The sequence below is a fragment of the Pavona decussata genome, unplaced genomic scaffold, assembly GCF_977016875.1.
Source record: "Pavona decussata unplaced genomic scaffold, jaPavDecu1.1 SCAFFOLD_71, whole genome shotgun sequence".
NCBI classification, from domain to species: Eukaryota; Metazoa; Cnidaria; class Anthozoa; order Scleractinia; family Agariciidae; genus Pavona; species Pavona decussata.
In genome coordinates, this window is record NW_028145490.1 from 2,400,531 (window position 1) to 2,415,147 (window position 14,617).

Below are 14,617 nucleotides of genomic sequence, written 5' to 3' on the forward strand. Positions count from 1 at the left end.
TTTCAGGGTACAGGGTACAGCTTTAGTGTTCATAAAACACGAGCAGTCTCTTTTGTCTCCTTAGTTCTGTAGCGCACATTCACTTTCCTAACATTTAGCATAATTTAACCGTCACTTTTTGGAAAAAAGTATGACTGCTCGCAGTCTTCAGGGTTCATTAATCGTAAAAGTTTAACGGAAAAATTTCCGTTAGCTGCGTGGCACTTGTACTTATAAACAGTGAAAGGTAAAATATAGTTCTCGAATACGAGTGTTGAGTGCCATTATGTAGAAATAAGTCCAGACGTTTCGGACTTAGCCCTTCATCAGTAGAAAAGTCAAAGATTTCCGGGCTAAGCCCGAAACGTCTGGTCTTATTTCTACATAATGGCACTCAACACTCGTATTCGAGAACTATATTTTACCTTTCACTGTTCATTGATCATAGCTTACTATCTTAAAGGGGCATTGTGCAGTTCCAGAAAATATCCATACTCCCCTCACAGATGTTTTTTGTTTTGTTTTGCATGCTGCCCCCCATTCCCCCCCCCTCCCCCTGGAAATTCCACTTCATCTCCATACTTTGCTTCTAAAATTTGGGCTTTTAAGACTGCCTCCCCCCTAGGAATTTATGTTGTCCTTCTGTGGGGCAGGTATTCAATCATTCAACACAAAAAATGCAGTGAATGCCCTTTTTGGGGTGTCAGTTTTTATTAAAAAGAGGGTGCTAATATTGAACTTAACATGTACTCACTCAAGACAGCAATAATATTAATATAAACATAGACTTATTCAAAAGGGATGCTTAATTTGGAAATGCTTATTGAAGTGGTGCTATATCGATCGAACAGTTGCATTCATTCTTAGGCAAAACATCAATGATATTCGGTCTGTACACTGTGCAAAACATGGAATGTGGATTACACTGAGAAAGATATTTAATTCAATTCAAGCATGTTCCCAAAGACAATTTATCTGCTTAGCCTGGCTTAAATATGTACTTTGTAATATCGCACTAATTGGTCAAAAAAAGTCACAACAATGATATTTTTTACCTTCCTTTGTGTCGGACCTATTGACATAATCTGGGAAAATATATAGAAAAGACAATTTTGTTATTTGAATGAATATTAAGCTCTTGGTCAACACTCGAAAAACTCATGATTTCATTATTTTACTTCCAGGCAGAAGAAACTAAACACAAATTTTTCCCTTTAATTTGGCCATCAATTACTTAAACAAGAAAATACAAATAATTTTTAGGCACCCATGTTGACACCTTACATGGAAGCACCACATTTAAGTTACATGTAATTGGTTTGCAAATTATCCTTGCATTACACATGAATATACCCCTACATTACATGTTGTAACATAGCCTCAGGTCATCTACATATGTTTTAAACTTTAACAAGATATTAATTTTCTTACGGAAGTCAAATGCTGTGTGAGCTATGATCAACTCAAGACTATATATCTAGCTCATTCCACTCCCTCATTTTCTTGACTTAGGGGTGAATAAGACATTTTTCAAGTACACCCTTTTCACATCACTAAATTTATCTTTTGGTATCATGACAAGTTATTGCCTCTTATGTTTCTTGCTTTGTTTGTAACTAGTAGTCAAGTACATAGTTAATACACTAAAACAGCAAGTAGCTATTGACCACATTCCTGTTGTACTAGTGTTAAACAGTTTATAATCCTTTATCTAGGTCCTTTGAACTTGGAATTCTCTTCAACACATGTAACAGGTTCATGTAGTTTCCCTACCTGAAAAAAATGAATGTACAAATTTTTACTGAAATAAATAAATTCTGAGTTGTTCATGCAACACACATGCAGCCCCCATTTATCGTGTTTTCAAAGTGACCTCTTTATATTAGAGCCTAATGGTTTTTTGAGGTCTCCTCGCTATGTCTGTATTGCTCCTTTTGTATCACATTATTGTGTTTTATGGCAAAAACTAAATAAATAAATAAATAAGTTTAAATAAATAATTAAAAACTGTTAGTCTGTAGTACAAACCACAGCAGTTGCAACTTTCGAATTCAATCTCAACAATGGGCAGTAAATCAGGCTGTATTTGCAAGACTAGTTTTTGCATTAGTTTAGCAAAAAAAAAAATTACTTTTAATATTCAGCTAAATTTGTCATTTGCAAGAATATTGTAAAATATTCTTTGGTTATGTTCAAGAAATTAAAATCTACTGTTTGATCCAAGTGCTGTCTAATTCTGTTTGTCCTGGGGATTTCTGCTGTAGTGCATAGATCCTGGCCTTCCCACAGCCAGCGAGAGTTCCCCCTAGGTTGAGAAGCATGCATTTCCTAGAGATGAGAGAGAGTAATTTGTTCTGATAGCCTAAAAACGTACCGTCACAATATGCACAAAAAAGTTTTTATTATTGATTTTCTAGTGATCAAGTGGAGGAACTATAGAGTGCAGGGTCACTAATTTACCATATACCAATGTTTGGCTCACTGAAGTGTTGGGTCTGTGTATTTGGTGGCTTTTTGGCTCGGCAGTGGAGTCAAGAACAAGGAATAATATTGATAGGTAGCTTTTGATCGATAGATAACCTTTTTGAGCATCATGCTGGCTTTTTAGGACCTGTTTACAAGGAGGGAGGGTAACCTTAGTGCTAGGGTTACCCTAGCAAGAGAGTTACCCTTGGACTAGCACATTTTTCTCTATTTTAATGTGACGTGTTTACAAGACAGATAAAGCTACCTTGGCGCCAGGGTAACCCTACCTGACTTGTAAATGCTCTGCTAGGGATAACTCACTTACCGGGGACAGCTTTTAACTTGTTTCCAGACCTTTTGAAAAATTGAAGAGCGGTTGAAATGGCGGATAGAGTACAACCTGGCTTTCAGTACTGCCGTTTTCACCTTCCTTCACTCCCAGGAGCCAAAAATCTTTCTGGAGGATGTCAATGGGGTATAAAGGGTGATCTTTCTACCAGCCAATTTTACAATTTTCTTTGTAGCCAATACCGGTTGATTGCACGTTACATCATGGCGGCCATGTTGGTGGTTAGGAGCAATAAGATTTTTTTCCTCTGGGAGTTAATGTCCATCGTTATGTAAACTATGCGAGCAAATTTTCTTTTGTTTTGACACTAAAATGGTGGCGATGCAATCAACCTACTGTATAGTTGACTCGAGTGATGGGTTACCCCTTATGAGAAATTTTGCTTGTAAACCCAGGGTACCTTTAACCCTTAATTTTTTAACCCTAGCATGAGGGTTACCCTCCCTCCTATTAAATTGTGTACAGGCCATTATATAATAAGACTTACATGTCCTGCTTGCACCACACGGTAGGTTATTACATGTCATATCCCATTCCAACTTGCAAAAATCACGTATTACTAATTAAACCTAGCCAAGGAGTCATTCGATTTCCAGCAGTTCACAATTTCACGTAGTACAAAATCCAAATTCAAACAGTGGTACAGACTATTAAGAAACAAATCCAGGACGTCTTGGTGAAGCCAAAACCCGACCAGCTCAAAGTGAACCAAGGGATATACAACATTGGACAAACCGGTAAATGGCGATAATTGTAACTCCGCAGAGTCAGGTGTAATTTGTACAGAAGTTAAATGTTCCTGTTGTTAATGTTCTGTTAAAGCAGAAAGCTCCTTTGGCACTTCACTTGAAAGCAACCCACAGTTACAGCGGCCAAAACCTCATCATACAGATCTGAGCTGATGGTTGCAGACATGTCAGATTGACGCGGACAGACCGTCGTCACACTTGCTGTTTGATTCAGCTGTGCTGTGCTGAGGCACAAAGTTAGTGCAAATATCAGTCCCATCAGAAAACTCATAGATATCTAAATCATCAATGTCTTGATCAGAGAAATTGTGCACATTTTCATCTACACCATCATCAACTTGAACTGTCCCTTTTGAGGAAGTTACCCTGCCTTGTTTTTGATCCAGCTGCAGTTTGCATACTAGATTCAAGTCTGATTTATCAGTTTTCTTGGCCAATTTATCAGCTGTATGTGTAATTGCTGTTGCATTCTTTTTCAAATCAGTAAATCTTACATTTGGCTGATGGTTTACTGGTGACAAAGAACTTATGATACTTATCCACATTTGAACACTGTTAACTTTGCAAAACCAGGAGCCAACAGATTTCAATCCCTTTGACGCAAACTTTTGAAGAAGACGTACAACACAGTGAGTCTACTCCATTGTCTCTAAGATGGAAAACCTCCAAAAATTCAATGTACTCTGCAAGCTGTAGACAAATCTCCCAGTTTTTGGCAAGGTACACAATCGCTGAGTTGTACAAGCTCAGGTACGTGGCATATTTTCCACAAACTGAAACAATTTGTTGGAAATCGTGGCTTCCTGTAAGGATAAAATAATACATGATTATTTAAGTATATAGTAATATTGAATTATTTAAATTTGATCAGGAATTGAAATTATGATGTATTTTTTGTATTTTTTATTATTATAAATATTTAATCAGTCAGTGACAAGTGACAGGCATACTCGGAAAAAGAAAATTAATACAAGTTCTCCCAACCAATGTCAAACCTATGACCTGTGATCTTGGCAAGATCTCACTGATATCTTTTGCGCTCTAAACATCCCATTGTAAATTGCTGAAATCTCCCCTACATCAGAGATAAATTCAATTCAGCAGGATCTCACTGAAATTTTCTGCCCTTTGAAAATCTTGCTGAAATCATGGTGATCCAGATAACTGCGATCTTGGTGAGATCTTGCCAAAATGTTTACAAGGGTTGGGAACATTTACTGTACAAGTACATTAACTTATTAAAAGGTAAATTATCAACTGCTGTTTACAAGCAATAATAATCCTTGGCGGTTACATGTAAAAATAGACACATTATTAAGCAATTAAAGTAATTACATGATTGAGTAGACAAGCAAACAACAACAACAACAACAAAAAAAAAAAAACAAGATTTTTCATGACTTTGTTTTAACTCTGCCTTTATTGAATTGAACCTGACTTGTATTTAAAATGAATCACAATCTCTAAATAATATGTAAAACTACATGGCATAAATTAAAGCAGCTGACATTGGTTTCCAGCTCTTTCCAGCACTTACACTTTGACAGATCAATACTAGCAACCATTCTTTATAAGTTGATTTAAGGTGGCTTGTAACCCCTTCATACAATTAATTGTTTTAAACTTTCCGCTAAAAAGTTGTATCTGGACATGCTGAAAAAAAAAAAAGAAAAAAAAAAAAAAGAAAAAACATGGAAGCCACTGAGTTCATTTTAGCTAACATGTGGGATGTCTTAATCAGGTTATACTATAGGCCTTATCACAGTTTTCGACGCCATTTTGATGAGTAGGCAAACAGGCTTGAAATAACCGTGTTTGTATGGAAATCAGATGTCAATTTACTTTCATAAAACATCGCTTCTGAAAAATTCATGAATTGGAAACTTTTAGCACTAGGAAAAGGATTTTAGGAAAAAAAATTGGAGGGATGTAGCTGTGACAGAAAGCGTCTAGTCGTGTTTTAAACTTTCCATACATTTGTCTGTAAAGTGAACCAGCCGTGAACTGCTACTAAAAATAGTTCACGGGAAAAAAATACAGGGAAATGTGTGGAAAGTTCAAAACACGACTGGACGCTTTCTGGCACAGCTACATCCTTCCAATTTTTTTCTTCAAATCCTTTTCCTAATGCCAAAAGTTTCCAATTAAAGAATTTTTCAGAAGCGATGTTTTATGAAAATTATTTGACATCGGATTTCCATACAAACACTGTTATTTCAAGCTTGTTTGCCTACTCGTCAAAATGGCATCGAAAACCATTATAAGGCCTATTGCTATAGTAACCTAATATCTTGGAAACATGCCATAAACTAGTCACAGATCAATGATTAAGCATGTGTCTGATGCCATAGATGTTGTAATTTATTGAACTGATAAAGAGTTCATGGAACTGTTTCATCAACTAATAGGAGGTGGAAACTAGTGCCAGCCAGTTCAGACAAAATAAAATAAAATAATAAATCACTTTATTTAAGTGTCAATGTATCTAGCGCAGAGCACTAATTGGGGACTATTATTTTATTCAGATCAAATTAGAATTTAGAAATGTTGGTTTTTGAGGAGAGGGGAAAACTGAAATACATGGAGAAAAACCTCTCAGAGCAACTGGACAAGAACCAGCAAAAACTATACAAACTATAAAGAGCAATAAACAACATTAATTACCTTTAAAGGAAGAGCATTTTCCATTGCATTGCAGCTGTTGACAGCGTCTTGCAAGTGTCTTTGAAGATAAGAAACTCTCCACCATTCTTGTTACCGTGTAAGTCCCCTTCTGTTAAAATAAACCTCAGGCCACTTGCTCTGTCTGGGCCAATGTGCAGCATACATAACTCTCCAAAGGGGATCGGTGTTGATTCCTACCAAATAAAAATAAAATTAACGATGGAATTTCAAATGATTAACAAACCACAGCTATGTGGAGTTCCTCATTCAGGCTTTACACCTCGTTTTCAATCTCTGTACATTCATTTCGTACCAAAGTACCAATAAGGTTGGTGCGACAAGACACAGACAGCCACACACCCCTGATGCAGACAGACACTGATGACACCAAGACGTAGTTCACAGATTTCAAGACAAACTTCCACTGGCCTTCTACCACTTCTCCTCATACATGAACAGTCAGCTGCCATCAGCAAATTCCAGCAATTCCCATCCCCTTCTGGTCAATTGCAGGACATTTACCGACAATGTTATCCTGTATATGTGGGGCATTTTACAATTAATTTATGCCAATAAAATATAATTACAGATGATAAATAATATGATATGGAATTTAAATCATTGGTTATTTTATGCTACACGAGTCATAATTTACTGTGCGCACTTAGGGAAGAAAACGATTAATTGCAGTGGAATACCAATTTTTTTTTTAACCTCCTAGGGAAACTGTATTTAGTCAGAAAAATCAGGAGTCCAAAAATTGGGGGGGGGGGGGGGGGGTCTGAACGATGCAAATCCAAGGAAAACAACTTTTGATAATCAAGACTCCACTTTACGTATAGATCCTTTTTCATAAATGGCGGCTGATAAATAACTCTTTTGTTTGTATGAAAATTAGCCTTACTAGCCTCGTTAGTATGTGCAAAATTCAATAGAATTTTTACTCTAAAATGAGGTTAGTAGGGCTAATTAACATATGTTGAAAAGAATAATAGATTGGCTGCCATTTATGAAAAAGGTTTTTAGTAGTTTATCCATTGGCATTGTGCATGTCAGGAGTCCCAGAGTCCTCAGGCTCTTTGACCAGCAGTTTATCGCCAGGAGAAACTCTGGGTTACTGGAATTTTATTGACGCAAGATTTCTGTGGTAAAACAATGCAAGCCGTGATGAGGCAGTCAATCAAAATATTTAATCTTTTTTTAATTCTCCAGGGTCTCTCTTGGTGACCAACCACTGGCAAAAGAGCCTGAGGACTCTGGGTACGAGATTGGAATATTACATGTAGACTAGGAGAAGTTCAGTTTGTACAAGGATGCAGAGTAAACAATACAGTGCAATGGTAGTGGACTGGGTAAGTTGGTCTTACAAACCCATGTTTTGGAAGATGCCAGATACTTCAAGCTTCTCAATCTCAAATGGATGGAGCTTCTCCAAAAGGGGAAAGAGTAGGTGTTTTGGAATTCCTAAAAATAGCAAACAGAACTAGGGTAAGCAACGAAATAGAATTTGCACAGATTCATTCACATCTGTTACCGAATTTATTTATTCTAATTAAATTTAGTTCACTTAATTATTAATTTAAAGCCAACATTTAAACAGCGCAGGTCCAATTCACCAAGCTGGCTTAAATGGGGCACTTTGTCGGGCTAAGTGGATATTTTTCCTTACTCTGAAAGGGTACTTCTCATTGAAGCATGTTACACATGTGTATGTTTTATACACATTCACAAGTAACTACATATACGCAGTAATGTACCTACTCCCTTGGCGAATATCACATACATTTAGATTTTCAATGCAGCTTTATAAAAGACATCCTTTTATTCCCAGATGGACCACATTCCCAAAAGAGTCTTGGAACTGACTCAAATAATAAGCTGAAATGTTGCAAATACTTCTCACTAGGGCACAAGAACTTTTCTCAACCCGTTAACTTAGCATTTACAGAAATCCTGGTGAGAGAAGACCAATGAAGAAGGTACATGTAAGCAGCCTTTAACTCACTATTTGCGTATTCACCTCGTCAGAGCTTACATTCTGCACACCCGACTTAAATTTCCAGCATTTTGTTAACGCTGACGGGCAATATCTTACCCAAGAAGTCTTCAGGTCTCCAACAGATGACATTTGCACGTATGAATTTCACACATAAATCCTCAAGTTTGGGAAGACGATCGTCGTCCATATTGGATTTTACCAATAAGATGAGGACTGGGGATAGCACTGAAGGATTGTGGGTCGGAAGCTGTGATGCATGATGGGATGCTTCAACGCGGAAGTCACTTCTGGCTCGAAGCTGTTCAAAATGGAGACTCTCTCAGAACCTATGTTATTAGAACCTTCCCAACATCGTCAAGAACTTCTTGACCGTCTTGATATTCTGAGAACAAACGAAAGTTTCTGCGATGTAACGATCGTTGCGAAAGGCATAGAGTTCAAAGCTCACAAAGCTGTTCTAGCTGCAACAAGCCCGTTCTTTCTTACCCTTCTAACGAGCGACATGAAAGAAAGCAAGGAACAACTGATCAAGATAGAGCTTGAAGAGGCAACTGCCGCTGTGATGGAAGACGTGCTGAAGTATGTTTACACTGGAAATGTTTTGGTGACCGAAGAAAGAGCCCACAATCTGATTGCTACAGCAGATTATCTTCTCTTACCAGGCTTGAAAACATTGGCAGGTAATTTCTTGCAGGAGGTTGTATCAATTGAGAATTGCATTTTCAATTATTATTTTGCTGACAAGTATCGGTGTGTGGAACTGAAGGAAAAATCCCGACAAGTGATCAATTCACATTTCACTGATGCCAAGGAAACAGAAGATTTTCTTAACCTTGATGTAAAGCAAGTGATGGAATGGGTGTCTAGTGATGACATCACTGTCAGGGCCGAGGAAGAAGTGTTCAAAGGAATTGTCAAGTGGGTGTCGCACAACAAGAGTGAACGAGAAGAAGCCTTCCCTGAATTATTGCATCAGGTCCGATTGACTTCAGTATCACACGACTATCTACTGAATGAATTAATAAAAGAGGAACTCATCACTACAAATACTAAGTTTGGCTTGAATTTTGTGACAGATACCATGAAATTAGTACTGAACTCCATTGATGGGCACGTTACTCAGAAACCAAGGAAATGCCTGGACACACACATGGATGGAATGTTTATCTGTGGAGGGAGGAAGGCATTGTGTTACTTTCCACAACAAAACTTGTGGTACAGCCTAGCAGATAAAACCTTTGATCGTCCAATTAATTCTCTTGCCCATTATAGGGGAAGAATATATGTTGGTAGCACCAACACAGATGAGAGTGATCCACAAGTAATTGAATACTATTTTTCATCTGCCAACTCCTGGGGCACATTTCAAAGAGGTAAAGATGTGACCAACAATTTTTGCTGCAGGGTTTTAAGGGGTGACCTGTATGTTATAAATTTATCTTCCACTTCTGGGGCGATCTTCAGATGTGATGTTGAAAGAAATGTTTGGAATAAAGTGATGGACCCACCCGCCACCCCAAGGAACCCTTGTGTTGTGACTGACGAACACTACCTGTATAAAATAGGTGGTGTAATGGAAGATGGAAGTGCCTCTTCAACAACAACAAGATTTGATCCCAATGATCACAAGTGTGAAGAAATTGCAGATCTAAATGAGGCAAGGTTCAATGCTTTTGGAGCTGCCATGAATGACAAAGTTTATGTAGCCGGTGGACAACAGGCTTGGTATATTGTCCTCAGCTCCTGTGAAGTTTACAATCCGTCAACCAATGAGTGGCAGCTGATGCCCAGTCTGAAGGTACCACGGTTTGGTGCAAGCATGGTGTGCCTTCAAGGAGAACGACTGTATGTTTTCGGTGGCCAAAAATGTAATGAAAGTTGGAGTTACCCAAGAGAAATAACAATTGAAGAATTTGGGTCAGAGATGAAGGAGTGGGCAGAGAAATCTGTTATACCAGTTAAAAGCTTTGAAAGTGCTGAGGAACAGAAGAAGGCAAAGAACAGATTTCAGGCTTGTTCTGCAAGACTCCACAAAGGAGTGATTGATAAACTGAAGCCACTTAACTAACTAATCAAAGAATCAGGGCTTGGGTGCAGAAAATGTATGGAAAGAGGGTGTGTTTTTTGCAATCATTGATCCTTACATTTCAGAGGATTTTCTCACCATCCGTGTTTTCTATACTTGTCAGTCAGTCTAATTTGCCAAGTGATACATGAGCATGAGCATGAAAGCATGAGCATGAGCATGTGCAAGAAAGTCCTATAGGGTACAGGAAACAGTTTCCCTAAACTCACTTCATGCAACCTGGCCCTGTTTCAAGGCATTTGGGAATGACAATATGAAGACGTACATGTAAGTATATTTAGAAGTATTACAATGGGACCTAATTCAATTTTGAGAAGTTAGTTGCACTGATGGAACTTGAGGGACGAGCATGTGCAAAAACAAAATGACTGTAAATTGGGATCAGATGATCTTCCGATCTGACAGTCATTAAAATGACTACTCCTGTACATGTAACCTATCTAGGTGTATCCAAATGGAAATCAATGATTGACAAAGCAATTGATCAACCAATGTCAATCAGTATTTTAAGAAGTATTCGTCATGCAGCATTTATCGTAGTTAGCTTTTAAAATTGTAAATTTTCATTTGTAATTACACATGTATTGATACATAAATGATTAGATTTCCTAGATATTTTTAATTGGATTTTTAAATTTTTAGATTTTAGATTGTTAGCTAATTTTTATCTGTTTTTTTTGTTTTTGTAATGTTATCTGGTTATTGGTGGGCTTCCTGTAAAGTAGCTTTTAGCTAAGTGGAGTGCCACGTAAAATAAAGTTCCAAGTTCCCTATATCAATTGGTATCATTGAATCAATGATATTGGCAAAACAAGTGCGTCAGAACTTGGTTTTCTTGATGCAAATAACATACCTAATGTTACACACACACAAGATTTGCAACTTGCCCCACTATAAAGCCTCAGTAAATGCCAGGCTGGAGGAAAACATCTGGCTAGTATAAATAAGTTTAATATATCATAATAGGAAGATGCTAGAGGCTAAATGGAAACCCGTTCTGAATTGTAATTTACTAGGTACATAGGTGTGTAACCGAAAAAAAAATCTGCAAAAAAAGTAGATAAGAATTGTAGTCTAAGGTAGTATTGTATAGTAAGTAGTATAAGGAACGTATTGTAGGTGGTATTGTAAGTAGCGTCCGTTTTGTTTTGTAAAGTAGTGTTCTTCGTGTTGCAATTAAAAAAAAAAGTTTAATATATCACTATAATTTATCATAATTTTCCAGTTAATGTTGATGTGCTCTTTACTGCTTGAAAAAGGTGGGGAGAATGCAGAAATACTTTTAAAGTGTAATGATCCTCGGCAGCTTGGCCACCTTCAACTCCAAGCCACATTGTTTTATATCCCACAGCTAGAATAAAATTGCGTTAAAATCAATGCAATGCACACGTATGTGAAAAGATTTGATATACATGAGATTTTGTCAAAATTACCAAATTCGCCATCGCCTGCATTTCTGGACATAAGTGAATGAAATCAACTTTCCTGTTTGAAACAGAAAAACATGAAAATATAAATGATTGGAGCAGCTAGTAACAGCTGTAATGTGCCAGAGACTTGTGGCACTAATTCTTAACTTATATCAGTGTTATGTGACAGCCGTTTCAGTTTGAAAATTATTTCAGTTATTGTTGCTGTCGGTGCCATTTATGGTTGTTGATGAATCAGTGCGTGCAAGTGGTACTGCAACGACTTAAGCTCCATCCACACCAACAAAACATGTTTAATTAAACCAGGTTTAACAAAATGAAAATTGTTAACAGAAAGCTGAACCATTGACTTTGACATAGGATTCAAGTAAACTTTAACTTATGCTTTCATTTGTGCTAAATCTTTAGTTGACAAAAATCCGAAAGCAGCTTTTATGATGGAAACAATTTTAAACTGTGTTTAACTAAACAGCTTTTACACGTGTTAAAGCCTTGGTGTGAATGGGGCATTAGTCCGCTTCACACTGACTGTTTAAATTTCTCGCGGTTGGCTTTCAAAGGAGAAAAAAGAAGAGAAAAAGAAGAAATCTTCCATAAAAACCCTAAGCGAGATTGGAAGCGACAAATTCGGCGTTTGATCGACGCCCCTTACCTCTTGAGCCACAAATATGAGTTTGACCAGACCAATTCAGCGAGTTTTTTTTTTTTTCCATTGCCTTCTAAAACCATCCAGACGATCTTATCCGCAAAACGACTTCGCAGCGCTCAAAACACACGCAAACTAGCTCAAAACACTCTCAGACGTTCCTCCATCGTATTTACCTTTTTCCATTTCGTGCGAAATCACTGCTAACTCGCACTACAATCGCTGACCGGCTCTTTTCTCACCAATAAAAAAAAAAGTGCGAAGTCTTTTCATCAACATTATCTTTATTTTAGATAGAGTAGCTTTTGCTCACTATCCGGATAGTGAGCTTTGGTCAGCATCTAGCTATTGCCAGTGTGCTTTTCGGTAGAAAAAAAAGACAAAACAAACAAACAAACAATAAAAAAAAAAACAAACAGAAACAACAAAAACAAAATTTTCTCTCCGCCTGACCGGGAGTCACTAATATCTTGACCGAGCGGCGGCTGGAGGTCTGGGGTGAGTGAACGACACGAAAAATCACCTGAAAACAACGAAAGAAAAAGAGACAGAAAGAGTATCATTAGAAACGGCGCGTCACTGACGCCGGTGAAAATATTTTAAAATCTAGAAGCTCTAAAATGCAATTTTAGCTCTTTTTTCATTTATATTTCTGCAAAAAAGTCTCGCTAGAGTATAAAACACTGTTGTCAACTGGGTGGCGGACTTTTTGCGAAGCAGATATAAACGTGTAAAGCTGAAATCTGATTGCTTTTCGGATTTCAAACCAGTCCCGGCTGGAATTCCACAGGGAACCCGGATTGGCCCATGGCTCTTTTTGGCTGTGATCAACGACCTCACATCGAGCAATGCCCCCTCTCCTATGTGGAAATTCGCTGACGATACCACGGTCTCGGAAACTGGTGCTTCAGTGCTCCAAGATACAGTACATGATGTCCTTCGATGGTCTAACGATAACAGATTCAAACTGAACTCACTTAAGTGTAAGGAACTCAGAATAGACTTTCGAAGGAAAAATAACTCAGACACTGTTTCCTTTGAGGCCAACGGTAATGCTTTTGAAATTGTGAAATCAGCTAAGATATTAGGTATTACTGTAAGGAGTGACCTTAAATGGATCGATCATGTGAATAATATTACTATGAAGGCGTCCCGACGAATTTACTTGCTTAAGCAACTTAAGCGAGCTGGCATAGACCGTAAGTCGCTAATTCTTTTTTATTGTGCATGCATGCGTTCCGTTCTGGAATATGCATGTCAGGCCTTCCATACTAATTTGCCAGCCTATCTGTCCGACCAAATAGAGTGAATTCAGAAAAGAGTCTTAAGGATCCTATTCCCAGAGGTTTCGTATAGCAAGGCCCTGGAAGAGGCGGGTTTGAAAACACTCTTCCATAGACGTGAGGAATTATGTAGCAGTCTGTTTAAACAAATAGTAGAGAGTGACCAGCATAAACTAGCTAGCCTGCTGCCCGCGCACAATGACAGTGGGAGATATAATTTCAGGACTAGGCGTATGTTTTCAATTCCGAATATGAAAACAAAGAGGTTTGGAGACACTTTTATGATGCACTTTGCAAGTAAACAGCAATTGTAGTTAGTCTAGTTAGGATTGTAGTTATTGTAGTTAGGGTTTTTATATTTTGAAATTTTAAACATGATGTTTGTAACGCAAGTAATTCAGCTTATAGCTGCAAGTTGTGTTTTTTATTTTATTTTAATAAACGATTTATTTATCTAAAACAGTAGTCTTTTTATTACTTAAAATCCCTAGGCGCCTTGGGATACTTTTCCCAAGTGTACTGATTGCTTGGTTGCTACGGCCCAGTGGTATAGTGGAGGCGCGTGAGTGCCATATGGCACAAGATGCAATTATGAGCTCAGTATTTGGTCAATTTGTGTGAAATTTGCACAACCAAAAGATCTTTGAAAGATCTATAAATTGAAGGCATAAAATCATGCCCCCCTCCTATATGAGACTTGATTTACCACCCCTCAAACTTTTGGATTTTTTTTTCTTTGTACGTTAAGGGTCCAGTTGCTATCTTACAACAAGCAATGCACTGAGAGCTGTACATTAAGCTATAGGTTAGGGGGATACCCAGTATGTACAACGAATGAGAAAATTTTCAAAGTTTTTCTTCTTTCGTTTTGGACTTTTTTCACTCTAATATGTGACCTCCTCCATCTCTGTTGGTGTGATTTATAGCACACCCCAGAAAATACCTTTTAAATGGTATATCACATGT

At 37.6% G+C, this 14,617-nt stretch overlaps 2 protein-coding genes and 1 pseudogene across 3 annotated transcripts in view; 2 read left to right on the forward strand and 1 right to left on the reverse strand.

Moving 5' to 3' along the window:
* The window catches only part of LOC146477300 (kelch-like protein 2), a 40,016-nt gene extending 28,517 nt beyond the window's left edge, over window positions 1–11,499 (forward strand). The window contains exon 2 of the mRNA XM_085113786.1: window positions 10,439–11,499. The gene's annotated coding sequence lies outside the window, so the exon portion shown is untranslated. The remainder of the gene's footprint in view (window positions 1–10,438) is intronic.
* LOC146477303 (uncharacterized) lies at window positions 1,138–8,451 on the reverse strand (annotated as a pseudogene). The gene is made up of 6 exons (XR_014865389.1): window positions 8,303–8,451; window positions 7,579–7,671; window positions 6,302–6,401; window positions 5,168–5,196; window positions 3,282–4,346; window positions 1,138–1,752 (listed from the first exon to the last, which is right to left on the reverse strand). The product of XR_014865389.1 is annotated as an uncharacterized LOC146477303 (transcript).
* LOC146477304 (kelch-like protein 7) lies at window positions 8,485–10,411 on the forward strand. The gene has a single exon (XM_085113788.1). It carries the CDS (start codon window positions 8,514–8,516, stop codon window positions 10,272–10,274), a length of 1,761 nt encoding a protein of 586 aa, XP_084969914.1. The 5' UTR covers window positions 8,485–8,513; the 3' UTR covers window positions 10,275–10,411.
* Window positions 11,500–14,617: the final 3,118 nt, after the last annotated feature.

Bases quoted from the DNA above. Each gene is read 5' to 3' on its own strand.
- LOC146477304 (XM_085113788.1), top strand. From the start codon at position 8,514: ATGGAGACTCTCTCAGAACCTATGTTATTAGAACCTTCCCAACATCGT.